The sequence below is a fragment of the Melospiza melodia genome, chromosome 18 (genome assembly GCF_035770615.1).
Source record: "Melospiza melodia melodia isolate bMelMel2 chromosome 18, bMelMel2.pri, whole genome shotgun sequence".
NCBI classification, from domain to species: Eukaryota; Metazoa; Chordata; class Aves; order Passeriformes; family Passerellidae; genus Melospiza; species Melospiza melodia.
The window spans coordinates 658,450-686,423 of NC_086211.1; the positions used below are offsets into that span (position 1 = coordinate 658,450).

Here is a 27,974-nt window from a genome sequence, read left to right on the forward strand (position 1 = left end):
GCTCTGTGACAATGCTGTTCATTTCTTTAACAAACAGAAATTGTACTTCATTGCCTCTCTGCCGTTTCCACTCTGAAACTAAAATATTGTTCTAAGAAGCAAGACTAAAAAGGAGCTTTACAGTCAATAGAAAACACAGATTTGGGTAAAAGGCAGGCTTACCAGAACCCGAGCTGCTCTCCTTGCTAGACATGGCACTTGAAGACAGTAGCTGCGGGTGTACCTGTGCTTGCTGGTCTGAACTGCTGCTACTGTTAGGGACATTTTTATTCCACATGTTCACATTTTTGTAGTTGTACTTGCTGGGATCACCCCAAGCAGAGGTTCCATCATCAATCTCCATCTTGCGGCGAATGGATTCGGGGGACGGCTCCTCCCAGCCCGTGGGCTCCTCCTCCTTGGCTGGGGCTGGCATGGGCCCCCCCAGCCAGCCGGACCCCGGGGGCTTGTTGGTGGCAGACGGGGCTCCCCAAGAGCCAACATCCTGCTTGTTCCACTCAGGAGAGCTGGCTGCCTTTGACGAGTCCCCCCAGACTTGAGGCTGACTGGATTTCGGAGGGTCTCCCCAGCCCTGGCTCTGATTAGACTTCGCAGGCTCATCCCATCCTGAAGAGTTGTTTGGGGTCGCGTTGTTGCCTCCCCAAGTAACAGAATTTGATTTACCTGGCTCATTCCAACCAGACACCGACCTGTCGCTGTTGCTGCCTCCAGAACTGGATTTCTTTGCCTCACCCCAGTGGTTACTTCTGGAGTTTTCACCCCAGCTATCACCAGCAGACACTGCCCAACCCTGGCTGGCCTTCTGTCCGTCTCCCCATCCCTGCTTCATCTTCGGTGTGTCATTCCAGGATGACTTTTCTTCTTTGCCACTTCCCCACGATTGATTGCTCTTGACCATTACTGTAGCAGCAGAATCTTCTTCCCACCCCCCTTGGCTGTTTGACCCTTTGGAGTCTCCCCACCTTGTAGCAGACTTTGGATCTCCCCACCCCGATACAGATGAGGTATCGTTATTATTAGGGCTAGGTCTATCCACACACCCCCCTGAGCTGGAAGTCTGTGTCACAGAGCCCCCCCAGGCCTCTGTCCCATTGTCAGTTTTCCTTTCACCCCTCGGTGACGTTTCGGTGTCCCAGGCAGTGTTCTGTTTGATTGGAGTCTGTCCCCACCCGGAGTTGGAAAGGACGCGCGGATCTAGGTCAGTTCTGTTCACTATGCTTTGGAGTAACGTGTGCTGGTCGACTTTCCTCCTCTCTCGGTTCTGGCCCTCGGCAGCTGCTCTGTCCTCGTGGCAGCCGGCGCTCTCCGAGCTGCCCTCGCTGTCCCCCGTACCTGTTTTGGCCCACGTGCTGCTCTGCTCAGCCATCTGGGAGGCAGCAGAACCCTGGCTGCTCAGCTCCTCCTCCTCAGTAGACTTCCATCCGTTTGTAAACTTCCTGCTGCTTCCATTGAGGCCCTCGTTGGAATGCTGATTGCCGGGCAGTTTGCTCCACTCCCCGTTGGGCATGTTGGTGCCAGTGCTCTGTGCAGGGCTGCCCCATCCTCTTCTGCTCCCGCCAGCGCTCGCACCGCTCCCGTTTCCCCAGGGCATGTTCTGGGAGCCGACTGCCCCTGCCTCCCACACCCCTCCGCCTTTATTCCCGTTGATTTGAAAGTTAGTGCTGCCGGGCCCGCTGCCGCCCGGCTGCATTAGAGTTGCATTCACAGTGTCACCATTAGCTTGGCTGTTAGGGCCTGGACATTTGTCTCCAGAGTAACTAGAACCATAGGCACCCCAGGTAGTACCGTAAGAGCCGCCAGTTTTGGCCTCACCGTTGCTCAGGTGAGAGATGGAAGTGCCGTTTGCCACTGGAGAGGCCTGAATCTGAGAATGATTCATTGTGCTCACGCGCCAGGCCCCGGGCCCTGCAGTGCTGGGCAGCTCGTTCATCTGCACCGAACCAGCAGAGTTTGGTAAACTAGAGGTCATAAAGTTAGTAGTGTTATTTGGTCCATTCATTTCAGTGTTAAGGTTTTGAGGTTGCCCACTGAATGAAACATTCCTTGTACCATTTACTTCAGAATCACAACTTTCCTGAAGGCTTCCCCAGGAACCGTGGGCCGAGCCACCCACTTTCGAGTTAATACTCTGGCTGTTGGCCATCTGACCTATGGTACTGCACTGAATGCTTGTGCCAGGACTCCCACTCCCCACGGACCCTTTCAGGGCATGTCCACTGTTCTCCAACACGGACCAGGCACCATGGTTGCCATTTGAATTCAAAGTGCTTGGATTTAACCCTCCATTTGATGAAGAGCTTATGGTGCCCCAAGCATTCATTCTATTGTTGCTACTTTCAGATTTGCTGTCAGGAGCATCCACAGAAACTTGACATGTGCTTATTATGGACCCGTGGGATAACCCCCAGGGCCCATTAATACTTCCATTGCCCACATTATTGCTGTTGCTACCAACCACAAACTTATTCTGTGCCCCGTGGCCGAGGCCGTTGCGAATGCCGTCGCCCTCTCCTGCCGCGCTCCCCGAAGCCATGATCACGAGGTTGCGCTCCGACCCAGAGCTGGAGGCAGAGTCAGTGTCCATACATTCTGAAGTCAGCTCTGGGTCACTGCCAGTGATTGATGGCCATGCTTCTTTGTCAGAGCCGTCTACGATAACTTTATCCCAGTTTGTGCTGGAGTCGCTATTTGAAGAGACTGGTCCCCAGTGAGAATTTTCATAATGGGATCCTAGACCACTGTGGTTCAGATCTAGAATGAAGAAGGAAAGCCCAAGGGCATTATTATGAGTTTAATGTTATTACTTAATTAAGCAGAAAAGGGCGGGGGGGGAAAAGTATAAAGATATTAAGCCAGGAATTATTTTGTTTACTATTTTGCTTCTGTTAAAACTACAGTCATGGCAAGTGACAGAGAAAGCTTTAAGTACAGCTGCCCAAAGGCTGCCACGCACAACCCAGAACACCTACCAGCATGCAGAGCCGCCCTCACAAAAACCTCAGAAAACTTTACACTCCTAAAGGTCTTTTTCTTCCAGAAAAACATTTTTAAAAGGATACTCTGTATCACCACATATAAACGATTTTCTAAAACACATACACATATTAAAAACCACAATAGTAAATAAACCCGAAAACACACCAAAAAGCAGAAATTCCAAGAGGACATGGCCCTGGCCCAGCAGTACCAAGTGCTGTGTGACAGCAGCCAGAGAACACACACCTTCCCACCCGTTACAGACGTTGTATAGGAGCCTTCAGTACAAGTTATTCAAGGTATTTTCCTTTATACAGCAACAGCTTGGCACAAAAAGCACAAGACCCCTCTGAAATACTGCTTTCAGAATGCACAAGCCTATTTTTAATTAATTTGTCATCAATATCAATATTACTGATCCTACAGTGAAACAGAACTGAGTGCAAGACCCTGGCTGCAGAGCTGGAGCAGCACAGAGCAGGGATCACCCACTGCAGCTCAGCCCTGGCACTCAGCTGAGCTTCCCCTGGCACACCAAGGTGAGGAACAAGGATGGGGGCCCAGCAGCTTGGACCAGGAGGAGTGGCAAAGCCCTTGGCAGGCAGGCAGAGTGCTGTGATGGTGTGTGACAGCTGCACAGTCCTGGAGAGCCACCACCACCCTTGGGAGAGCCAGGATTTGGCTGAGCATAACCCAGAACCTGCCCATTCGGGTGGCACCACAAGAACACTGCCATGGCTGAACAACTGCCCAACAAACGTCAAGGTTTCAGCTCCCTCCCTGGTATTTTAGAAAAGGACATTTAACCTGCACTAAGGGACTGATCAAAGAGCTGTGTGCACTCTGGGGAGCGACAGAACCAACGGCACAGAACAAGATCCTGATCACACAAACACCATCCCAGGAACAGTGTCCCTTTAAAGCAACACAAAGGCACACACAGATGGCAAACAGCCTGGATTCAGCACTGAGAGATACAGGTTAGGACTACAAGTCACAGGGAAATGGTAAAACAAACTCTGATTTGCACAGCAGCAGAACACATGAAGAAAGCCTGTGTTTATCCCAATTCTGTTACCCGAATTTAGCTGCAGTTTGTGCACAGCTGATCCACAAGCAGCACTCAGTGATTAACTTCCACTCAGCTGATTTCTCCCATTACACACAAAACTACTTAGACCAACAGTCCTTCTCCTGCACATAAACTGTTAGTGATGTCTAGCATGAGTTCTGGAACATTCCTACCTGAACCTCCCCAGCTCGTGCACTTCAGAGACCAAGGATACAAACACTGAGCAAGCAGATACCAGCTCTGACTTTCTGTATCTGGCAGGGACCACAGAACACCCTCAAAACTGAAAAATAACATGTGACAACACCCTGCATTTGGTGCAAGCACAGGGAGCCAGAACAGCCCACTCTTGCTTTTCTTCCCAAAACTATTTAAAGTTGCAACTGAACTTTTGCTGCCTAAATCCTTGACAAAAAAACCATTTACACAAACCTGAGTTTCTTAAAATTCTGTAATCTGCTAAGATTGCTTTTGGTAATTTTTAATTTAATGCTTTCCAGCTATGAGTTATCCTGCAGGAAACATTTGCAAAAAACCGTACGTATTTCAAAAAGCAGTTTGTCATCACATGGGCTAAAATAAACAGGATTGATAAGTGTAAATTAAGAAATACCTGAATCTTGCACCCTCTGCCTCCTTTTCCTGCTCCAGCACACCTGGCACCCCAGGCTGTCAATACCATACCTTGCAATCACTGCACCTTTGGGCCTTATGAACAAATGCATTTTAGTGAGTACAGTCCTGAGCTTTTAGCAAACAAATCAAGACATGATTTCCTCCACAGTGTGACATGTCTCTGATAGGAAGCACAAGCTTGCACAGATTATTCAATACCATAAGAGGCAAGTCAGCATGGAAGCATAAGCGTAAAAAAACCCCAAAAAACAGTACCTTAATGCTAAGGTGACAAAAACTCTTAGTATGAATTCTGACTTAATTAGAAAATTAAAAATGTTAAACCAAATTAGTATGCAATGGCACAGAGAAGGTATACTGCGATCATTCACACACCCATGCCAATGAAAAGCATAAGCCAAAGAACAAAAATAAAAATAAAAATTAAAAAATCAGACAAAACTGTGTGACACATGTAACCACCACAAACACGTAGTGCAAAGCAGGTGAGATGGAAGTAGCTAACCTGACTGGTTAGGGGAGTGGCTCACCAAGTCCCGAATGGGAGGCATGCCTACAAAAAAAAAGCAAGAAAATCACAGAAGTGTTACTTCAGCAAATGAGAGAACAGTCCCCACAGCACTCGGTGCTGTAAACCCAGTCCTTAGACCCCCTTTTCAGGACAGGTTTCTCTCAGGGCCAGCTCAGTCTCACGGTCTGCTCTGAATCACGTTCCCCACACAGGGAGCAGGGACATGGCAACAAACTCAGCCTGGGGATGTGAGAATTTGTAATTCTGCTGCTTTTATGACACATTTCAATTACAACCTACTTGTTACACATTTGGCATTTAATGAACCAATTTAATGTGTCCTTAAAAGTTTGATTTATACAAAAAAGAGGATACAGTCAGGGAAACCACAACCAGTTCATTTTGGACTGCACTGACTAAGAAGTTGAGCAGTCAGCCCTGAAACTTCAGCAAGTTCCTCTCCCCTCTCTGAACAGCACATTTGCTGCACCTCCCAGCCAGGGCTCTGCTGCCTGACTGAGCAAACAGCAGCACCTGAGCATGGCCCAGCTCAGACTGAACCTAAGCACGGGCACAGCAACCCATCACCTGCCCCCTTCACATCCTGCTCCTCCCCTGTGCCACTCTACAGAATCAAACTTCATCTTTCAAACCCACAATTCTACAGCTGGAGACCATAACTGTTACACTGAAGGCAATGTTCCCCAAATGAATGCAACCCTCACCACCACCAACTGCAAATCCCAGCTGCTCCTTCTTCCCTGAGTCCCCCAACAGCCGAGAACCATCCCAGGTTATTGGAGGCACCTTTTGCTCCCAAGGGCTCTGGCTGGGACACAACTTTGTGAGATGCACCAGGACAAAGGCAGATGGGAGGAATCCACACTGGAGCCCTGCCAGGAGCCCAGTCCTGCTCTCCTGTTCAGCTCTGGCCACAGCCAAAGCAGTTACTGCTGGGAATATTTCAGTTTATAATGATAAATCATTTCATCGTGGAACAGCCACCTGTCTATCCCAAGGTGTTCCAGAGCAGAGGTGAGCAAACACCAGGGCAGCAATCAACCCTGTCCTTCACGTCAAGTTTGCACATGGGGCACGTCAGTGAAGACAACAATAAACTGGGAATGGAAGTGTCCTGATAAAGAGCTACTTAGGGAGATCTCTAAAAATAACCATCTTGGCACTGGCCTGGATCTGTTTCAGAAGCACTACAAGCCATGAGCTTCATTTATGTGTCTCTACTAAAACAACACATCAAATGTCCTAAAAACAGCAGGAAAAACCCAGCCCACGGGCCTATCCCTTCTTCAGCCTTACTTCTGGACAAAGCATGTTGATTTTCCAAACAGGAGACAACTGTTCACACAAAACACAAGTAAAGAGATGGGGTATAGACCACTGTTATAATTTAAAAATTCTCCAATACCAACAACTTAAAATCTTAGTGTGCCCAGGGCAACTAAAGAGTTTAAATTCAGCAGTATCTGCCTGCATTACCTGGCTTTTACAAAGCACCTACCAAACCATTCCGACACAGCTGAACTGGGGAGAGATCCTTTCAGGAATTACACACAAACCCAAAGCCATTCCCAACTCCAGCAATTCTGACTTGAACACTTGAAGCCCCAGTTTTTCTTTTAGCCCTAAAATACAGATCAGTCCCAGTAGCCCCTGGTTTATCCATGGATGTCCTGTCTATGCAAGCAACCTATAGATCTGTCAAATGTCATGAGATTTTGCACTCCAGAGGTAACAAGGTAACACAGAGAGTACCTGGAGCTGCTGGGGGAGGCTGAAAGAGGAAGCAGGGAGAGTGAGTGAAACTGAGACAGGCAAATGACAACTGCATTTCCTCTCAGACACAAAGGTGGCAGAAGACATCAGTCCTGCTGGACGGGGCCTCCCCCACCTCACCAGCGCCAGACCAGAGCTTGAAACAGAAACCCAGCACAGAAAAATCATCTGCCTTTCCATTATCGTCTTGTCTGTGTTTAGGAAAGATCATGACAGCACATCCAAACCCGCTGTTATTCCTGGTTATTGCAGGGAAGGAGACATTCCAGGCACACCCATGGCACCAAGAAGGCAGAGCTGAGTGCCCGGCCTCAGATGGCAGCTCTGAGCTCTCCTGGGACACACAGAACATCAGGAACAGAGCTCTGGCAGGAGCTACAGCCAGCACAGACACTGTCCTGAGGTGACAAAGGGATCTGGCCAAGCCCTGCCTCCCTGCAGGACCCTGCACTCGCTGGACACAGCACCCACACCAGCAGGGCACAGCTCAGAGCACAGCCCTGGCACCTGCTGGCACTGCCCACAGCTGCACAAACCACAGAACACTGAGCAAACCTGGACAAATGCAGCACACAAATGGGAACCCAGCTAATTAAACGCTGGGCTGGTGTTCACAGTACAATGGAGAACAGCACACAAATCCTCTGGATACAACTGGGAGACTTAATAGGTTGTATAAGCAGTAATACTTCTTAAATTAGTTTACGTGTGAATTTTTACTTAAATCACCACTCTTATTTAAAGGACCTTGCCACACACCTTGGCCAGTAGAGCATACACACTGCAGGAAAAGTTTCACCTTAATGAAAGGTAGCTTTAAACACCACTAGGGACAGGAACTACATCATACAGGCGAAGCAAAGAAAAGAAGCTACTTAAAAATTACCTGTTGCAAAGGCAAAGATTTCCATCAGTATGTTACAGAAATAACACTGGAAAGTATAAAAAATAATATGGGAAACATTCCTCAAAGAGTCATGGATAAACTGCTTCCAGTGCTTTGTTTACTTTCATTTTAAATCATGCTTCTTCAGTATGCAGTACTCAGAACAGCTCAAAATTTAACTCAAACTTGAAATACTAAGGCTATTTTCAGGATTTTATTTTTTTTCTCTTTTTTTCACTAAAGGGGCTGAGACTCATCATCACTGCTACATGCACATCAAAATGTAAATACTAGTATAAAAATAAGAAAGTATTAAGCATTGACATGCATTAATACCAAATCCCTTTGAAAAGCTAGATCCCTCACAGAAAGTTACTTTTTTTCCAGACAAAAATAAACTACATTAATGTCCTGTAAAATTAACTGAGCTGCATGTTAGTGCAGTCACTGAACAGCACATCCTACACGTGCAACAGGGAAGCTCACCTTTCTTAAAAGACTGTTTGAAGGAATGCATAACAAACCAAAATAACAAAAGATGATTGAACTTAAGTAGCAGTAAAGGTATAAGTGGATCCATTCTGTAATACAACAAAGCTTCAGGAGAAAAACCTTTCTTTCTGGGATGCCTCTACCAAAACTGGATGCAACAGAGGTGCTTTGTACCACGGCCATGCTGGGATAGTGCTGAGCACAAATCAGGGAATGTGCAGCACAGCAGAGGCCACACTAGAACCACCACCTGCTCCTGCCATGTCTGCCACTCACTGCTGCCAAGAGCCTGAGACAGGGGCTGAGCTTCATGTGCAACCTGCCCAGAGAGGCAAAACCACCCTGCAACACTCACCGTCAAGCTCTGACACAGGAAAGGATCTCCTCATGCTCCAGCTTACAGTGCAAGTTCAAATACTGCTGGCTGAAATATTCCCCTGATAGCGAATTTAAGCCAGCTGATTTTAGCTAAAGGAAAAGAAGGCAGTGCCCTCACCTGGCTGTTTTTTGCTGCTGTTGGGCACTTCTCCGTTGGTCACAGGCTGGTTATTGGTGCCAGTGCTGCCTCCTGGCTGGCCGTTGAACACCTTGGGGGTGGATCCCAGGTTCGCAGCTATCCCTGGTAACTGCTGCCCCCGTTTCAGAAGCTGCTTCTGTTCCTGGTGTCGGAATCGCGGCGGTACTTCCCGAGGAGGGTACCGAGGCAAGGGCTGCTGCTGGCTGCTGGCTGGGGCCCGCTTGGCATTATTGGGAGTGCTGGTTCCTGGGGAAGTGCCGTTGGAGGTCACGGGCTGGGGCTGGCTTACACTGGTCTTGGTTTGTTCTGGCACTGCCCCCACCCCCAGGAAAAAGAAAGAAAGTGGGACAAAGTTATTCATGTGAACAGCCACTGAAAAAACTGAAGACTAAGTCAATATTATTAGAGGTGTTTATTTATGAGGTAATGGCAGCATTTCTTGTGATTCAAGCTGTAACTCATCCCCAAGGAAAAGCTCTGTTATCCCTCAATGACTTTCATGGCACACACCTGGAAGCAGGAATATGCCTTGCTATCACTCCTAACCAAGTTATCTCAGTTACAGGATGCCACTAACCACCTTTCTACAGCCTTTGCCAACAAATCAGCACTACACAGTTTATTTCAGCATTGAACCTTTATTTAGAAAATGTTAAAGTATTAAAAATTAAGTTTCCCATTTAAGTATTTCCTACAGAAAACTGCTCTGGCCCGGCCCAAAAAGAACAAGGGGCAAGCAGGACCGACAGGACACTCTGCTCCGGGCTCCCTGCTTTAGGGAACACAACAGGCAAAGGGACAGCTATTCCTGCCCTCAGGTGCCTGCTGCCAGCAGGAAGGGCTGCAGGACACTCTGCTCAGGGTTCCCTGCTTTAGAGAGCCCAACATGCACAGGGACAGCTAGTTATTGATGGCCTCAGGTGCCTGCTGCCAGCAGGAAGGGCTGCCAGCACAGGGAACGCTGCACACAGGACAGCACTGGCACTGGGAAAATGCCAAATGTGCAACTGCAGGTGCCAACGATCCCAGAGCCAGCAGCACGGCCCCAGCAGGGCGAGGCGAAGGTCAGACCACGGGCAGAGGGAGCACCAAGCCCAGGGGCAGGCTGGGCACAGCTCAGCAGGCAGAGAGGGGCCTGAGCTCCTGCTGTGGCACTGATGCTGCTGCTGCTGCTGCCACCCCTCCAGCTGCAGGGCAGCTCTGCCCCTCCTCACTGCATTGATATGTTAATGTGCTTTGCAAATTCCTCGGATGAGATATGCATTAAGTGTCAATATTTACTGTGTGTGCAACTTCCCAAGATACCTCAATACTCGACCATGACCTCCCTCAGCACCAGGAATAATGTTACTGCACGACTGAGAGTGTAGTTTTCAGGGGCTTTTAAAACCTTTTAAATATGTTTAAAGACCATTTTATCATTCACTTTCAGGAACTGAGTCATGGGAATACAACAAAAAACAAAAACAAACTCGAGCTTTTGTTTAAGGAATCAATTTGAATGTTGTCAGTGCTACTTATGATATAATCTCTGTTTATTTCTAGTTTACGTATTCTGAAAAACATGAAATAGAAGCCTTTAGAATAAAAAGCCACTGAAGAATCAGCATCTGAGTTGTGTTTTAATGAAATATTGCATTTTGGGAAGCAGAAAAGAAAAACTTCGGAGACCTTGCTTGACAGTGGGTGGGCAGAAGCCTCAGGGTGAGGACACCCAACTTCAGCTGCCCCTCCAGGGCCCCCAGCTCCTGTGGGGCACAGCAGGGACACAGCTCTCCCAGCTCACAGCAGAGGGACAGAATTAAGGAGAGGAAAGGCCAGGACACAACTCAATTTATTGTACAGAGCACAGAGAACAGAAGGTATTGAAAGGCTATTAGATCAACTGGGAAGTTGATAAAGATCACAACCACCACTTCAGATTTCCTCAATCTAAGCTGTTCCCTATATTAAGGGAAGGTAACTGGTTCCTTGCAAAATATTTTGATGAACATAATGAGACCACAAACTGTGATTCTGACTTCTGGTTCAAAACTGAACTTCACAAGTAGGAAATAATATTAAACAAATCTATTTCATTTGGTGCTTCTAAAATTTCTTGCATTATAAATAAAGTAACTGAGAGTGACTAAGCCCTGAAGGGGGGGAGAAGTGCTATTTAAGCGAATTGCTGAGAATTTGTTGACAATTGCATGCAGAAGGACTTTGAACTTTTCTGTGTCCAGGTACTGCAAGGGGCTCTGAAATGAAACCACGTTCGTTCACACTCCACAAGCTGTGTAAGCAGTGCCCAAACCATAACTTCTGGTGCTCTCCCTGTGCCCCCTGCCCCAGCTGGTGCCAAGGACGACCCTTCAGAGCCTGGAGCACATCCAGCTGAGCTGAGCTGAGCTGAGAGTGGCACACAGAAACCCCTGTGCAGCCCCAGAGCAGCGCTGGGGCCACAGCCCCAAGCAGGACACACACACACACACAAACCCCTCCAGCCTGTGGCACACACTGCTCCAGTCCTTTTCCTTCCACTGCCACCTGAAGCAGAAAACACAAACACCCTCCCCTGAGGAGATTTTAATACAACATGCAGCACCCCGTAACACTGAGCCACTTCTCCTTCCCTGCCCCTTGCACTCCTGCACCGCTGCTGCCGGGGGTACAGTGAAACCATTTCCATCTGACACCCCTGGACACCCAGACAGAGCTGCCAGCAGCACGCCCAGGGCACCCCAGCACTCTGCTCTCCTAATTAAAGCTACTTTAAGGCCAAGTGTGTTAGAACCGACCCCAAGGGACCTGCAGGAACTCAAATCACTTTTGACTATCAAGGAGTGCAACAAATAAACAAGGTACTCGCTGCCCAGCCAGCCCTAAGGCAGAACACCAACAGCACTTCTCTAACAGCTCATGAATATTATATTTCACATAGATTCTAAGCATTTGTTTCCTTAGCAAAGACGGCAATTCTATCTACTATGATAGCAGCAAATTGTATAACACACTTGCCAGGTCCCAGGGCTAGGCTACAGAATATACAGAGTCCACAATTATATGCTAATTTTCAACTGAAATTATCCAAAGTGCAACAGAATTCCCTTGCCTTCGCTTCCCTGAGAACCACAGAGTAAGTTTTGAGCTATAAAATTCTCCCTGTCCAACGTTTTCTGCTCCACAACTTCTCAGAAGGCTAAATAACACATTAATATTCCAATATGGCTACTATGAATTCCAGCACACCATAATCATTACCTTAATATTTTAATTTGCTCTAGACTAGTCACTTGTTAATAAAAGTTTGTTCTACACACCAACATTTTATTTTGAATTGTATTAAGGCAGAAAGATAGTAATAACAAACTTACAGTTTATCACAGTTAACTGACTAGCAACAGCAAGTTTACAGAAACTAGCATTAAAAATGACAGATTTTCATAAAGAACAAACCTGCCGCAAACCCTCAGAGCAGGGGATGGTGGAGTTACAGTTTACAGAGAGATTCCAAAGAAAGACGCTTCCAACTTGTGTTGCTTTCCCACTCTGCAGATTTCATTAGAAAATGGAGGAGAAGCATGGTGTCATTTTACTGCTCCAGGAGCTGCCTGCCAACTCCTCCTGGAGCAGGGGCCCGGGGACTGGCGCTCCCCCTCCAATAAGAAATGGCAGCTGCTTGAGGAACTTTAACGCGGGTGGAGGCAGCTCCCGGCCGGCGCAGGGCGCTCAGATGCTCTGCTGCCCCGCACAAAGAGCGGCGCCAGGCCGGCAGGGCCCCGCTGCCTCCCCGCGGAGCTGCCGGAGCTGCCCCCCGAAACGCGCCGGGCGCCGCATGTCCCGGCGGGCAGGGCTGCCGGCCCCGGGGCGAGCGCAGCGCGCCGCCTCTCCGGCCTCTCGCACACCTAAGATGCAGTGCTAGAATTTTCCTGCTGGAAAAATGGCCGCAGCTGTGAGCTCGGAGCTGCTCTGGAAAATATCTCGTGTTTGCCAAGGCTTTAACCCCTGCGGATCCGCACGGAGGTGAGCGCGCCCTTCCCGCGGCGCTGCGCGGCCGCAGGCCCGTCCCCTGCATTCCTGCAGTCACCCCCCGGATCCAGCAGCTAGCAGGAGAGGTTTTCCAGTCGGGAAAAGCAGGGTAAGGCAGGCGACAGCCCCGACAAACCCAGCGGGGTCTGTGCACTCGGGCCATTCCGCTGCGCCGAGAAGAACAAGCATAAGAAGTTTCCAAGGTGGGAAATATGAGTCAAAGATTTCAATTCCACACCCAGCTATTTTTAGAGCACTTTCCGTTTCACTGGGCAATTCAGTTGACTCTGTTCTGCAATGAAAGTGGCACTTTCTGGGCTGCAGGGACAGCCCGTGCTGCTCCCCTGAGCCCCACGGCCAGAGCCAGCCCAGCACTGGGCGCTGCCCGTCAATTCCTGCCCATCCATATATCCCACTGTGTACAGGGGCATTTCAGCCCTGGAGCGCACACAGTCCCCATCCATACATCCATGTGCACAGGGCATTTCAGCCTCTCAGAGCTCCCACAGTCCCCATCCATACATCCCACTGTGTGCACAGGGCATTTCAGCCCCCCTGAGCTCCCACAGTCCCCATCCATACATCCACGTGTGCACAGGGTATTTCAGCCCCTCTGAGCTCCCGCCATGGAGCTCCCACAGTCCCCATCCATACATCCATGTGCACAGGGCATTTCAGCCCCTCTGAGCTCCCACAGTCCCCATCCATACATCCATGTGTGCAGGGGCATTTCAGCCCCTCTGAGCTCCCACAGTCCCCATCCATACATCCATGTGTGCAGGGGCATTTCAGCCCCTCTGAGCTCCCACAGTCCCCATCCCTATATCCCACTGTGTGTACAGGGCATTTCAGCCCCTCTGAGCTCCTGCCATGGAGCTCCCACAGTCCCCATCCATACATCCCACTGTGTGTACAGGGCATTTCAGCCCCTCTGAGCTCCCACAGTCCCCATCCATACATCCCACTGTGTGCACAGGGCATTTCAGCCCTGGAGCACACACAGTCCCCATCCATACATCCACGTGTGCAGGGGCATTTCAGCCCCCCTGAGCTCCCACCCTGCAGCACACACAGACTCGAAGCTGCTCCTGGAACAGCCTTTCCCTCAGTGCAGGGCTCAGCACTGGAATGCCTGCAGGGTCTGGGCTGGGAAATTTGGGATAATGGACTGACTTGTGTGTCTAACAGCTCTGACTTCAAACACAGCACAAGGACATATTCTGCCATACTAGGAGGAACACTACAACTGACAATTCTACAGTATTTTCAACAAACAGGAACTCGAATTATATTTATTTTTTCCTAGAAAACCTGGCTCAAAAGAACTGGGAAGGCACATGCTGTGCAGCTGCTGCACAAACAGATAAACTTTCCACTTAGCAACTAATAGACTGGCCTCTAGCTGTCCCAAGCTCTGTTCCCTCCTTTAATGACACCAGCTGGACCAAACCAGGCAGGTGAGAACCCCTGAAATCTGCAGGAATGCCACACGTGCATTTCTGACTGCAATACCATGGTACTAAATTGCTGCTGGTACCAGAAACGTTGTTGTTAGCATCTTTCTCATTACTTTAATTCCCAATCCTGAACAGGAAAACCCCAGCTCCACAAACTCCCTTGGAAGGTTCTTGTCATTTCACAGGAAGGCTGGGAGCTGCTTCAGCTGGTACAACAGCAATTTCTTCCTTAGATAAAACAACAGTTTGGAGCTGTCCAAACTACACTTAAACCAAGAAATACCCTCCCTTCCACCCCCAGCACTTAACCAGCTTCTTTTCTGAAAGAGGCACATAATTCTGAATTATTTAGAGATCCTATACTCTTGTATTTTATCTTCAGCTCATGCACAGAATAAATTATTTAAGACATTAACGTGATGGAAACTTGGAAACTAATGAAACATTAATTTGCATCCTGAACACAAGGAGGCAAAACTGGTGAAACAAGGCAAGAGCCATGTGCAGCACAAGCTTCGGATTTTGTTCCTATAGAAACTGTAGCAAAAAGTTGTGTATCTGCATCTCATGATATCTTTTCTTCCACAGCACTGCCAGTTTATGTTTCTCTGACAACTCTAAATTCCTGCTGAACTTTATAAAATACCCTTTAAATAATTCCAACATCATTAAGTTGGAACTTAACACCTCCATCAGTGAATCTTTCTCTCAAGGCAGAAAAAAAAAATAATAAAAAATGTTTAATTACTCTGTCCTTCAGAAGAAAGACATTTCCATTCCACATGAAGATTCCCACTGGGGAGCCTCCCAAGCAGAATTCCTGCCCCCCTGGTCCAGGCTATATTTAGCCCTTTGCTTGTGATGCCAGTGCAGCCCAAGCACAGGGTCAAATGGGCACACCAAGTGTTTGTTATTATACAGCAAAGCATCCTACCCCTCTCCTTCTTCACTGTGTGCTCAGACATGTTCTATCACTTCAGAACAAACCCAGACATCTTCATAATTCTGTAAATCTGGTCTGTGATCCCAGAAGCCTTATGGCAGGAGTTACAGAACAAAACCAACCCTTAGCCTGTATTCAAACACAATTCCACGCACTGCTTGGAAAAAGGCATGCTAAAAAACAAATGAAGAGTATTTATTAGTTATAACAGTCTTCCAGCAATTTAACTTTTTGTTTTATTTTAAATTGCTGCCCCGTGCCCAAAGACAAACCTGGAACTCCCAGTGGATTTCAGTGGGAGCCCTGGTCAGCTCAGAGGATGGAGGGGCACACAGAGAGCAGCTTCCATCGCTGCCAGAGACCCCAGGAATGCCGCAGAGCCTCCTGCAGCCCCCTCTGCCTCCAGCAATGCCTGTCCAAACCAATGCCTGTCCAAACCAGGCAGGACAATGTCCCAGTCCAGCAGCACAGCTGCCCTCAGGAGCTCCCTCCTCTCATCCTCCCACAGCACAAACCCCCTGCTCCTCCTCAGTCCAGGTGCTTTTCCCGTTGGAACACAGCCACCAGAGCACCCACTGAGCTCAGAAATGCCAGGCCAGCCCTGGGAATGGTGCTGCACACCTGGGAATGGTGCTGCACGGCTGGGAATGGTGCTGCACGGCTGGGAATGGTGCTTGGGAACGGTGCTGCACACCTGGGAATGGTGCTTGGGAACAGTGCTGCACACCTGGGAACAGTGCTGCACACCTGGGAATGGTGCTGCACAGCTGGGAATGGTGCTGCACGGCTGGGAATGGTGCTGCACACGTGGGAATGGTGCTGCACGGCTGGGAATGGTGCTGCACAGCTGGGAATGGTGCTGCACGGCTGGGAATGGTGCTTGGGAATGGTGCTGCACGGTTGGGAATGGTGCTGCACGGCTGGGAATGGTGCTGCACACGTGGGAATGGTGCTGCACACCTGGGAATGGTGCTGCACACCTGGGAATGGTGCTTGGGAATGGTGCTGCACGGCTGGGAATGGTGCTGCAGAGCCCCAGGGCAGTGCCCCGAGCACAGCCTGCCTCTCCCCTCCCAGCACACCCCAGCTGGGACGTTCCTCATCACCCACCCTGGGAATGGCACTTGTGTCCCTCCTGCTCCCAGCACAGCGTGCCCCTGCCAGCCCCATCCCTTCCAGCACCTTCTGATTTTTCCAGCAGGAATTCCATCTCTGCTCAGCAGCACTGGAGCATCTGCCACTGCCCCAGTAAGTGTTAAATTAAACCAGCATTCCCAGAAAACTTCAAGCACTCCACATAGCCACCTCAGCAGTTACTGTGCACTTCCCAACAAACAGGTGAGGAGCTACAACTCAAGAGAAAGTGAAAAGAAGCTTTTTTTCCCCTTTGTAGGAGCTGGTTGGGATGCAGAGCCCTACAAACCCCACAAACACCCAGAAAACCACAGTGTTCCCACCTGCCATGAATATTGAAATTACAGCTCATGGGTACTGGCACCCTGATCATCCTGCAGGGTGAGCCCTCCATATGCAGGAGTAAAACTGGACACATTAATTACTGGACACATTAATTACTTCTCCATCAAGTGTTCCCAGTCCCAGCTGCACTTAAAATATCTGTAAATTAAGTTTCCAACAGATCCACCCTACACACAGTTATTCTGAAGTGTTGGTGCACTTTTCAAACAAAGCAAATAGGGGAAGGAAAAAGCAAGCAGGGAAGGAACTTCAGGTGTCATGTCTATGCCTGGTGCTCTGTCAGTAAATAAGAATGGAAAACAGGAAGATCAGCAACTCCAATCCCTGGATAAACCCTGTGCTGATACTCTTCTAGACTTTTGTGGTCACTTTGAAAAAGTGCAGCTGAAATCTCAAGGGTCCCATCTGTCACTTTTGGGAGGAGATTTCAGGTGAAACATTTGATTCAACACATTTTAAACCCCAGAAATAATACACAGAGTAGAACTAACTGTAAAGTAACTTACCTTTGATTTTTTGTTCAATGGCCTAGAACAAGAAAAAAGAAGTGTCAGTGATTTTTGCAGATAAGAGAGAAACCACATATACACATACCACTTCATAAAGCAACATTAGCATTTGACTTTCCTCTTTTTAAATGGTTTCAAGTTATTTAATTATCTACTTCAGAAGCCTCTCTCTAACCAACCCAGGCCTATTATTCCTTATGTTTAAAAAGCTGTTTAAATGTTATAGAAGACAAAATTAATTTGAAAGATAACTACATGAAACAGACCAAATTAAACTTGCAAATTAAGATGTTTTGAGTTAAAAACTGTGCCTGGAAGCAAAGAGCTGCTGCCACTTTTATTGCAGAACAGGGCAGGGAAGGGGGAGTGACCTGGAAATAGAAAAGAATAAGAGAGCAAATGCCAAAGCTTCAAGACTTTCATTTGCAAGATTCATTGGTTACACCTGTACTGTGGCCAGGATGAGAGATCTATTTGAATAAAAGTTTATCACAGGATAAAATGCCTTGCCATGATGAGGATCTTGTCAGGAAACAGGGATTCTGAAGTATTTACAAGCATTTCTCTGACGTTTCCACTCCTAAACATCTTTGCTGTCAATATTTTCTTTTTTATTAAATTGTTATTCCCTACTACAAATTCTCTCGTGGCATGTTTCCATACTGAAGAATAAGAAGATATATGAAAATAAGGAAGCAGCTGAAAGCCACTGCTTTAAAATGGCATTTTTATTCTACTAGTAAATACATTAACACTGAGGTGCTACAAACCTGAGACTGCCTCAACTGACCATCAGGAAATAGAAGGGTCACCCCAGATGAAAATTTAGTTTTGTAAGAAACTACACAGAGCCAATTACAATGCTCAACATGTCAGTTACCTCTAAATAACTGACAGCACAGCTAAATTTAAAACATTAAATTAATAAGAGAACACTTGTTTTTACTAGTGATGAAACAAGTCACCTCCAAGCACAGGGGTTTCTCCTCAGTGCTCCACATACCTTTTTTTGAGCAGCTTCCTTTTTCTTCTTGTCTTCTTTTCTCTTTTTCCTTTCTTCCATCAACTGTTCTTCCTCTTCTTGCACTAAATCCCTGAACCACACAGTTTGCAATTAACTCTCCCAAAATACAATCTGTACACACTTAAGATTCATTTTAGAACAATTATTTCACAGCGACATAAAGGAACTGGGGAATTTTGCCTCTAATTGGATCCTATTTCTGCAGGGACTGTCACGGTCAGGGCAAGCCCCCAGCGACAGGACTTGCAGTGCAGATGTGGTGTGCACTCCTTCTCCCAAAGCTTACAGTGAAGCTTGCACTTGCATTTGGCTCAAAAGCCAGCAAGTTCAGATGTTGTTTAGTGTCCCCTGAACTGGAGTGACTGAGCTGTGGCACATGGCAGCCTGGAGTGCTCCTGCAGTGGCCAAAGCCACAAACCCCTGTGATTCTGCCCCATCCCAAAGCCCCTCTGCAGGAACCACCCCGGGTGGGCAGGGCACAGCTGGCACAGCAGGGGCACAGCAGGGCCATTTCAGAGCTCCCTCTCCGAGAAACAAAACCGTAACTGGGCAAAAGTGAAACCAAAACTCGGAACGGTAATTAACAACACTCGTTCATTACCACAGCATCTCTGCCCAAACCTGAGCAGGAACAGCTCTGCCCAGCTCATGCTGCTCAAAAACAGACTTCCAAATGTTTTGGAGAAAAAGAACTAACAGTGTCACTCTGGGGCAGTGACTGCAAGGTGTGTGTCTGCCTGGAAACACTGAGCTGGCTCTGCTTTAACCCCAAAGCTCCCATAAACCTCCAGTTTTCAGTAAGATAGTTCGATAGTCTGTCAGAAGCAATGCAAATTGAATGTATTAAACCACAAGATAGTCTACAGGTACTAAAACTTCATTACTTTTCTAGATATATAAACAACCAGTTAATTCTACTTCTAACTCAGCTCGAGCCCCTTTCAGAGCGAGTGCAGGCATCAGCTTCCACTGACCAGATTCTGGCTTTTGAGATTTTCTAATAACAGAAAGCAAGCAGCAGCTACTTCTTTTAAGAAAGAAGGGCTTCTGATGTGCTAAGGTATGCAAAATAATTAGCCAGGAGTGTTATTTCTGAGAGCCCCTGCACTGCCAGAGGAATCACAACCATCAAACACAATGTGGCTGTTTTGCATTTTATCACAGCTCCATCAGCTGGCTGTGAGATCCACCGAGGAGGATTCACTGCAAAAGCAATCTCACATTTACAATTAGGTCTCCAAAATGATTTCATGGACAACTAAGGGGTCAGACACCTAAGTGCAGAAACAATTCCAGTTCCATTTAGAGCAATCCCTGCTCCCTGTGCAAATGCGAGGCAATGATTAACCTGCAGTGACATTCGTGCATTACAAAGGTGACACCTCAGTCAGCTCTGTCCCACCCTGAGCATTTGGAACCGCGGGGATACTGGTGATGCTGACCCTCGGTTTGGGTAATTTGGGACAGTCCAAATTGTAACAGCCAATTTGAACTGGAGAGCAGCACCAGGTGTGGAGCCAGTACAGAATAAAGCTCTTAGAGATCCCAGCCCCTTCCCCTCGGAGCAGAACACTGGTTTGCTCCTTGGAACCCAGTGCTGGGCTGGGCCCGCTGAGCTGCAGCAGCTGTAACACCCTGAGCAGCCACCAGCACTTGTTTTGTGTAACAAATTTCAGTCTGTCACATGCCAAAACTGCATTAACTGAAAAATCATTCTGCTTTTAGAAGAAAGCTGTAGCACATTCAACAGCAAGCAGAATGCAAAGTAGTATTTTCACAGGAAAAAAAAAAAAAACACCTCATCAATCCTGCTACAGTTAAATCAACACAATTACATTTCACTTTGGGAATACAGATGCTAACAACTAACATACCAATATCTCTGGAATATTCCACCAGAGCATCACTGGGTTTTTGTCACACAGGAACATCAGAACTCCTAAATTCTGACACTGTCAATTCAATTTTTATCTTTTCAAGACAAACAGATTTTAGATTACAAAGCAAACTTAGGAGACACAACTCCCCCCTACGATTGGGATCAGAACTCTAGGTATTCCCTAGATAAAAACCATCCACCTATAGTTCATTATGAGTTTTTAAGGGTATTAATTACCACTATAACATCAAATCTCAGAGCAAAACTAACCCAATTGGCACAACTAAGCAGCAATAGCAAAGCCCTTCCTGTCCCTGCCTTTCCCTGAAAACTGAACACTTCAAGTAAGAAGGCCTATTCACCATCCTCAATACACAAACTTAAACCTGAGACAAAAATTCACATTTGCCTCCTCAGTCATCAGAGTCTCACGCAGGACGCCTGAATTTCCATTTCTGACAGCTGGAAGCATGAGTCTCCTTTATTCTCCCCAGCACAGAAATGCAGGGCCCTCTCACCAGCCAGCAGGTGATGGGATTGCTGCCTCTGGCTCCAGCCTCTGCTGGAACACATCACAAACTCCCTTTCTGACACTGCTCCTTGAGGAGCAGAAGCGGAACGTGGCATTTCCCATTTATCCCCTGGGCTCACAGCCCCTTGGTTCTGCAGACAGAGCAGCAGCAGCTCCACAGGAACCACCAGAGCAACCTGGGCTTGTGGAAACCACACAGAGCCAGAAAATGAACAGGTTCATTGCTGGGCTTTCCCCACACCTGGCATCTGTAAATCCATGGACCTTGTGTGGCCAAAATGAACAGGTTCCTTTGCTGGGCTTTCCCCACACATGTTAACCCATGGACCTTGTGTGGCCAAAATGAACAGGTTCACTGCTGGGCTTTCCCCACATCTGGCATCTGTAAATCCATGGACCTTGTGTGGCCAAAATGAACAGGTTCACTGCTGGGCTTTCCCCACACCTGGCATCTGTTAATCCATGGACTTTGTGTGACCAACATGAACAGGTTCCTTTGCTGGGCTTTCCCCACACATGTTAACCCATGGACCTTGTGTGGCCAAAATGAACAGGTTCACTGCTGGGCTTTCCCCACACCTGGCAGCTCTAACCCATCCACCTTGAGTGGCCAAAGTGTTTGCAGCAGCACGCTGCCCATCAGCTGGCCCGGGAAGAGCAGGGACAGAGCATTCCATGGATAAGGTGAATTTACAAACAGCTCTGTGGCTCCCCATCACACACCCAGCCTCCACCAGAGCACAGGCTATGTCCTCCTCCTCCTGGGTAACGGGATTAGCTCGCTCAAGGTTAAACGGCCTTAGCAGAAATGCAAACCATATTTTTCAATTTAGATCAAGTGAAAATAAAACACCCCGGCAATAGGAAATCCACGTCGGAGACAGAACAAAGGCCTCCGGTTTCAACAGCTTAACTTGAAAGGTGCTTTATTTTCAAGTGAGGCAAAATGAAAATGGATCTTGATCTCAGGAGAGACTGCACATTTAATGGCTCTGAAGGTGGGCAAGGAGAAGCTGCTGTTATCTGCATAAATTTAAGCAGACCGAGGGTCAGATAAATATTTACCGTTATTTATTTAACAGAAAATTTTTGTTCCAATTGTGTACCCCAGCACAATTCTTCTTTGTATACAGGGGAAAAAAAATCCAACAAACTACAAAAATACTTCCCTCAATTAAGCCATTAAAAAGCCCAGAAGAAACAAAACCAACTTTTTAGTCTTCTAAGACAGGTTATCAAGACAGCACAAGGCATTTTATTTTTGTATGACCTGATTTGTTATTTGGCTTCTGAAGTGGAAAAAACTGTCATGTTCTAACTGCAAACATTTCAGGTAATATTTGTATCAAAACGTGCTTCACTTATTACTTTACTTCTTGAAAAAAAAGTACTATTAATGTTTAATTTCTAAAGCTCCAGCTTAGCATTGTAAAAATACCTGGGCTGAAACAGACATGGTTAACCTTTATTCTTGGGTTGCAGAAGAGCAAAATCAAGTTCACCCATATTTCCCCTGGCAGACAGGCTGAGGATGAAGTAATTAATGTTTGTGCAGCTTTGCTATCTTTGCTGTTACAATTTATCAAAGTGCAACATGTTTTGCCACAATAAAATCAAAATTCTATCCCCACACTGAGGAAATGATGGTTGCAACAACTGTGAGCTCCCATCCATCACTGGAGGGATGAACAGAGCTATGGAGCAAACACACAAGTAAGAATTAGAAGTGATTATACACAGCAGCTTCTGAAACCAGTGTAAAATTTCCAGTGCTGGACATATTAAATTTTTAATAAATAAATAAATAAATAAATAAATAAATAAATAAATAAATAAATAGATCCTTTCTACCATTTTCTCTTCTTCTAGTTATAAATTAACTTGCAGTGCTACAGGTGGAACACTGCCAGGTAGCTACAGGTAAGTATCAGGCATTGAAAGATCTTTAACAGTTCTGCAAGGACAGCACCACGTGCTCAGCCTACAGCTGATCTTCTGCAGACTTTCAAATGTTCCTGAGACTGATAAATCTTCTGTATTCTGACCTGCAAGCTCCCTCATCTCTCAATTTTTTGAAAAGACACAATTACATAAAGTTGCCAACGAACGTGATTTCTCAGGCTCTGTAAAAACCAACAGCTAGCTTTCCTACTCACCAGCATTCTACAAAAATCAATTATAAAATGTGTATTTTGATTAAAATGGGATCCTACCATCCTTTACCAACGCCATTCACAGAACAGCACACTACACCAAAGGAGCACTTGTAGTTTATGAAACAGACACAAGTACTTTGAAGTTAACAAAATAATCCCAACAAACCCTGCCAGAGCCTCAGATGGAAAAGCTCTGGCACCTGAACCCACCCAGCGTGTTCCTGGGAGCACTGAGAGCCTCAGGCAGTGAGAACAAAACAAACCCACTCATTTCCAGACGTGTGTGTGTGTGTGTTCTTTCCAGCTATTAACAGAGAGGAGAGGTGCTGCCAAGCTAAAAACTGGGAAAAAATACTTCAATGAATAATTAATTAGAAAATGTGTATCAGCTACTTTCGTTTTTGCTTTTAAATACCTCAGGTCTTTAAATTTCCACCCTAAAGGTGAAGCGACAGAATCCTACCTACCACGTCTGCCATGCCAGTCACCTGGAATCCTCTCAGCTTTCCCATTTCCCTAACACAAACTGGCTCATCAGAATGATGCTCCCAAATACAGGGACTACAAATGGACCAGAATTCTGGAATATTTGGGTTGGCTTTGCCCTTGAGTTTCACCCAAGATGTTTGCTGCTACACAAGCAGACAAAAGACAGATCTCCTTCCCAAGAAGTTTATCACCCAGCCACACAGGACTCCAGCAGCAGCCATAAACAATCCCTATCTTCCTGTAACAAATGAGGAACCAGGAAGGCAGATTAAACTGCTCCTCCACAGTCAGCTGCTCGAGCCCAGCAGCAACCTGCCCCTCTCCTGCTGCTGCAGTGCTGCTGCTGCACAGGGGCTGCTGCACCCCTGGAACACCAAAGGGACCCCACGGGGACACCTGGCAGCCCTGCACAGCCTCAAGGGTGTCTGTGGAACAGAAAGGGATGTGTCATTTACCCAAGTGTCTGTAAAGGTCCTGGAAGCGTGAACAGAATGTTTATGAGGAAAAAGACCCATCCCCAGAAACCCAACAGAAAATCAAATGCTTACACATCAACAGAAACAACTACATTTCTCCCTGGTTTATATGTCTCTATCACTGGGCCAGCTCTAAGTTTTCCCTGCAGCAGATAAGAAAAATATCACAGAAATATGGCAGTTATTATTACATGAAAGCATAAAAATCAGTTGTACAGTGATAACTTTACAGAGCACATGGATGGAAGCTAGGGGTGAGAAGCTTGCTCTCCCAACACATGGCCAGTCTGCAACCAAGGTGGGCAGAACCACAGGTGAATGGAAGCAATGGAGACTCTTCCCTATGGTTTGCATGCTTGTGAAGCAACAGCCAAAGCCCTGGGTTTGGGAACATGATTGTCAATGTATTTCAGATATTTACCTTCTCTCAGTTCCACATAAATGAGGCAGGAAAGCCCTGTTTACCAAACAGAATTGAAAAGTTATTCCTTAAATCAGAAGAACTAAATGGTGATTTGCAGCAGTCCTGATTTTAACCAAATTTAACTCTTAGATTTCCCTAGGTAAGAGCAGACACTCTTGCTGTGGCTGCTCAGGTGACACTTAATTGGTAACATGATGCCACAACAGAGCGTGGATGGATTTATTTAATCACTGTCGCCAGTCATGCACTAAGCTGATTTTTGAGACCAGGAATATTTGCACAGCACCAGGCATGTATGAATTTTAGAGAGAACATAGACCAAATGAGGATTCTTTTCCAAAAGGCCAGACAAGCCAAATGCTAATCCTGAGTGTGAAACAGGAATCACTCCAATGGGATAAGCAAGCTGCACTGAAAGCTGTAATACTTTTCCTATCACAAACCCACAGTCTAGGCCACTATTCCCAGCAAGATTAAAAAGTGTATTTGCTACCCATTAATTTATAAGCATGAACTCCAGAAGTGACTTCAGAACACAAAACAAAGCCAACATCCCGTGGAGTTCACAGTCTACATCCACACTGTGAAATCTGAGATTAACATAAACTCTAGCACAGGTCTGTGTACCTTGCCAGGAAAGGATATTTGCTCTTTTACAGTTCCACTAGGTCACTGCAAATTTAATAAGCCAGTAAATAATGACATTGGAGGAAGAACGAGGGCTATCTGCTGAGCTCTACCCCAGTAAAACAATTAATCAGGTCTACCCAGCACAGGCATGCCATGGTTTATCAGCTGTGTGCTCACACAACGAGAGCTCCCTGGCTAAACATAAACCAGCCGGGGCATTAATGTGAACTTCAAACCAGTTCAGAACCTTTTAAATAAATAAAACATACTCTTCTGTGTCAGAGAGACGCGGGACCCGTTCCACTGCAGAATTTACTCTCCAAGCACCGAATTTTGGAAGCGCTGTAGTTTCCTTTCACTTCCCCTCACATTCAGCACCGCCTGCCAGCATGACAAGATCTCTGCTAAGGTCATAAAAATGTGAAGATCTCCTGACTTACTACGACTGGCACCAAGTAGTGCTCCGAACTCAGCACTCTGTCACTCTGAATAACAGTTCTGAAATCACTTCTGGCATGGCGACTGCAGCGAGTCCCTGAACACTGATGGGTTACCTCAGAGGCTCCCAGGCACCCCAAATATTCCCTGCATTTCAACAACAACGTGGGGAAAATCATTCACTGATTACACATCATTAAGTGTATTAGCAAAATAAAAAAACCGAAAGGAAGACCCGCACTGAGAGCAGAGAGGAGCAAAGCAGTTTTCAGATTCCACAGCCCAGTCACAGCTCACCCTGGAAGCTGGAGACTGCTCGGGCTCAGGAGAGAAGGAAAAAAGCAGGGCACCAAACCTGAGATTCTATCTGCTATACTCAGGGTTCAGGCACATCTCAAACGGCCCCAGTGGAAATCCCTTTAACGGATCACTAGCAAAAGGCCTTTAAAGGTCTAACTGAAAAAGAACCCAAAAAGGAAGCAGGCCAGAAGTTGAAAACAAAGAATGTAATCCATAGAGCGGATACTTGTGAGAAAGTCACCTGACCAAAACCAAACGGTGCAGAAGAAACAACTGCTTAAACACAAAGAGATACACTTTAGGGCACAGAATTCTTCCTTCAACGTGACCCTGAACTCCCCAGTTAAGGAGTTAACTCCCCAGCCCATTCTGCTAATCTCTCATTCTAAAAACTACACGTAAACAGGACATTCACCAGCTAACTCCTCATGGCAAAAGAGGCACAGCCAGTGGTTATATGGCAACACAGAGTTTAACCCAGCTCTTGCCACAACTGTCTTGCCTCCAAACAATATTTGGCTGAAGTGTATAAAAGAACCCCAAACTCTTCATTCATTTTCCAGTTATTCTTAGGTACTACAACTTAGTGCAGAAAAGTTATTTTTCTCTTCAAAAACCTCCCCTATTAAATAAACTGTATTAAACATCTGAAGTAGTTAAACAAAAAAAAAAAAATAAAAAAAACAAACAGCTAAAAAGGTGTTTAGTCTACAGAATTAACTAAGCTTGCAATAGACAGCGTTTTCAAACTCTATTTCCCCATGCAATAGACAGCGTTTTCAAACTCTGTCTATTTCCCCATGCAATAGACAGCGTTTTCAAACTCTGTCTATTTCCCCATGCAATAGACAGCGTTTTCAAACTCTGTCTATTTCCCCATGCAATAGACAGCGTTTTCAAATTCAGATATTTTTTTTTATCCTTACAATTAACAAGAGATTAAAGCTCCCGATAAAGCCCACAACTACTCCTAGCCCTAGGCCACCTTTCCATCTAAATAGTGGGAGGGAATTTAAATGAGTCTCTTACCTGCTTAGTTTTCTTTCGACTTCTTTGGTAGCTTTAGCTTCCAATTCTCTGCAACAGAAAGTGGTATTGGTTTCCATGTCAACAGCAATGCAGCAGGAAAATAAAGCCGGTGCGGGTCAGGATGCACAGGGAGCTCAGGTGGGTTGGTCAGGACGGATGGGGAGAGCAGGGACGGGCGGCGGTGTCCCCGGGGCGGGCGAGGGGAGCGGGCGGGCCCTGCCCGTGCCAGCCCTGCCCGTGCCAGCCCGGTGTGCCCGGGCACCATCCCTGTGCCCGCAGCGGCCACCGGAGCCCATCCGCATCCCGGCGCCCCGCACCCATCCCCGCGCCCTCCCCGCACTCCGCCGTCTCAAGGACTTTAAGGAAAACGATTCTGCTGCATCACTTCAGCCGCCAGCGCGCTCCCAGCGCGCTCCGAGCGCGGCACCGGCTCGCTCCGTGCGGCACCGGGATGCTCCGGTTCGCTCCGTGCCGCACCGGCGGCCACGGGCGCTGCCGGCCCCGCAGAGCCAACTCGGAGCCGGGGAGGGCACGGCTCGGCCCGGGCGGGGGGACCGGCACACCCCGCTCCGGGCGGGCGCCGCGGCCCCTCCGGGCGGCCCCTCGGCCGGCGGCGCTGCCGCGGGAGCCCGATCCCCATCGCGTCCGCCGCGGCTCCGCGGGGCTGCCCCGCCGCCCGGCCCTTCCCCGCCCGGCCCGGCGCCGCCCGGCCCGGTACCTCATGTATGTAAAGTGCTCGGAGTCCGTCCCGGAGGCTGCGGCGCGGGCCCGGCGCGGCCGGCGGCTCTAGGCGGGCTGAGCCCGGCGCTGCGGAGCGGGAGGGCCCGGCAGCTGCAGCCGCAGCTCCGCCGCCATTTCCTGCCGCCGCCGCCCGCCCGCCCCGCGCGCAGGAAGCGAACCCGCCCCGGCCGCGCTTCCGGGGCGCCCGCCCGGGGGGAGCGGGGCCGGAGAGGGGGAACGGGAACGGGGGAACGGGAACGGGGGAACGGGGCCGGGAGAGGGGGAACGGGAACGGGGGAACGGGGGAGCGGGGCCGGCACGGGGGGAGCGGGGCCGGAGAGGGGCAACGGGAACGGGGGAACGGGAACGGGGGAACGGGGCCGGGAGAGGGGGAACGGGAACGGGGGAACGGGAACGGGGGAACGGGGCCGGGAGAGGGGGAACGGGAACGGGGGAACGGGGCCGGCACGGGGGGAGCGGGGCCGGGAGAGGGGGAACGGGAACGGGGGAACGGGGCCGGGAGAGGGGGAACGGGAACGGGGGAACGGGAACGGAGGAGCGGGGCCGGCACGGGGGGAGCGGGGCCGGGAGAGG

The 27,974-nt window shown here is 48.0% G+C and overlaps 1 protein-coding gene across 9 annotated transcripts in view; it reads right to left on the reverse strand.

The window, feature by feature from the left end:
* The window catches only part of TNRC6A (trinucleotide repeat containing adaptor 6A), a 42,284-nt gene extending 14,842 nt beyond the window's left edge, over positions 1 to 27,442 (reverse strand). For 2 of the 9 annotated variants that reach the window (XM_063171520.1, XM_063171518.1), the window contains exons 1-7: positions 27,379 to 27,442; positions 26,661 to 26,708; positions 18,287 to 18,377; positions 17,281 to 17,302; positions 8,864 to 9,196; positions 5,190 to 5,237; positions 163 to 2,751 (exon numbers count right to left, since the gene is read on the reverse strand). In XM_063171520.1, the coding sequence (XP_063027590.1) occupies positions 163 to 2,751; positions 5,190 to 5,237; positions 8,864 to 9,196; positions 17,281 to 17,302; positions 18,287 to 18,377; positions 26,661 to 26,708; positions 27,379 to 27,383 (3,136 nt within the window). In that variant the 5' untranslated portion in view covers positions 27,384 to 27,442. Of the gene's footprint in view, positions 1 to 162; positions 2,752 to 5,189; positions 5,238 to 8,863; positions 9,197 to 17,280; positions 17,303 to 18,286; positions 18,378 to 24,260; positions 24,297 to 26,660; positions 26,709 to 27,378 lie in introns of all 9 variants that reach the window. The other 7 variants (XM_063171516.1, XM_063171517.1, XM_063171521.1 and 4 more) reach the window with 7 other exon arrangements.
* Between the last annotated feature and the right edge of the window lie 532 nt (positions 27,443 to 27,974).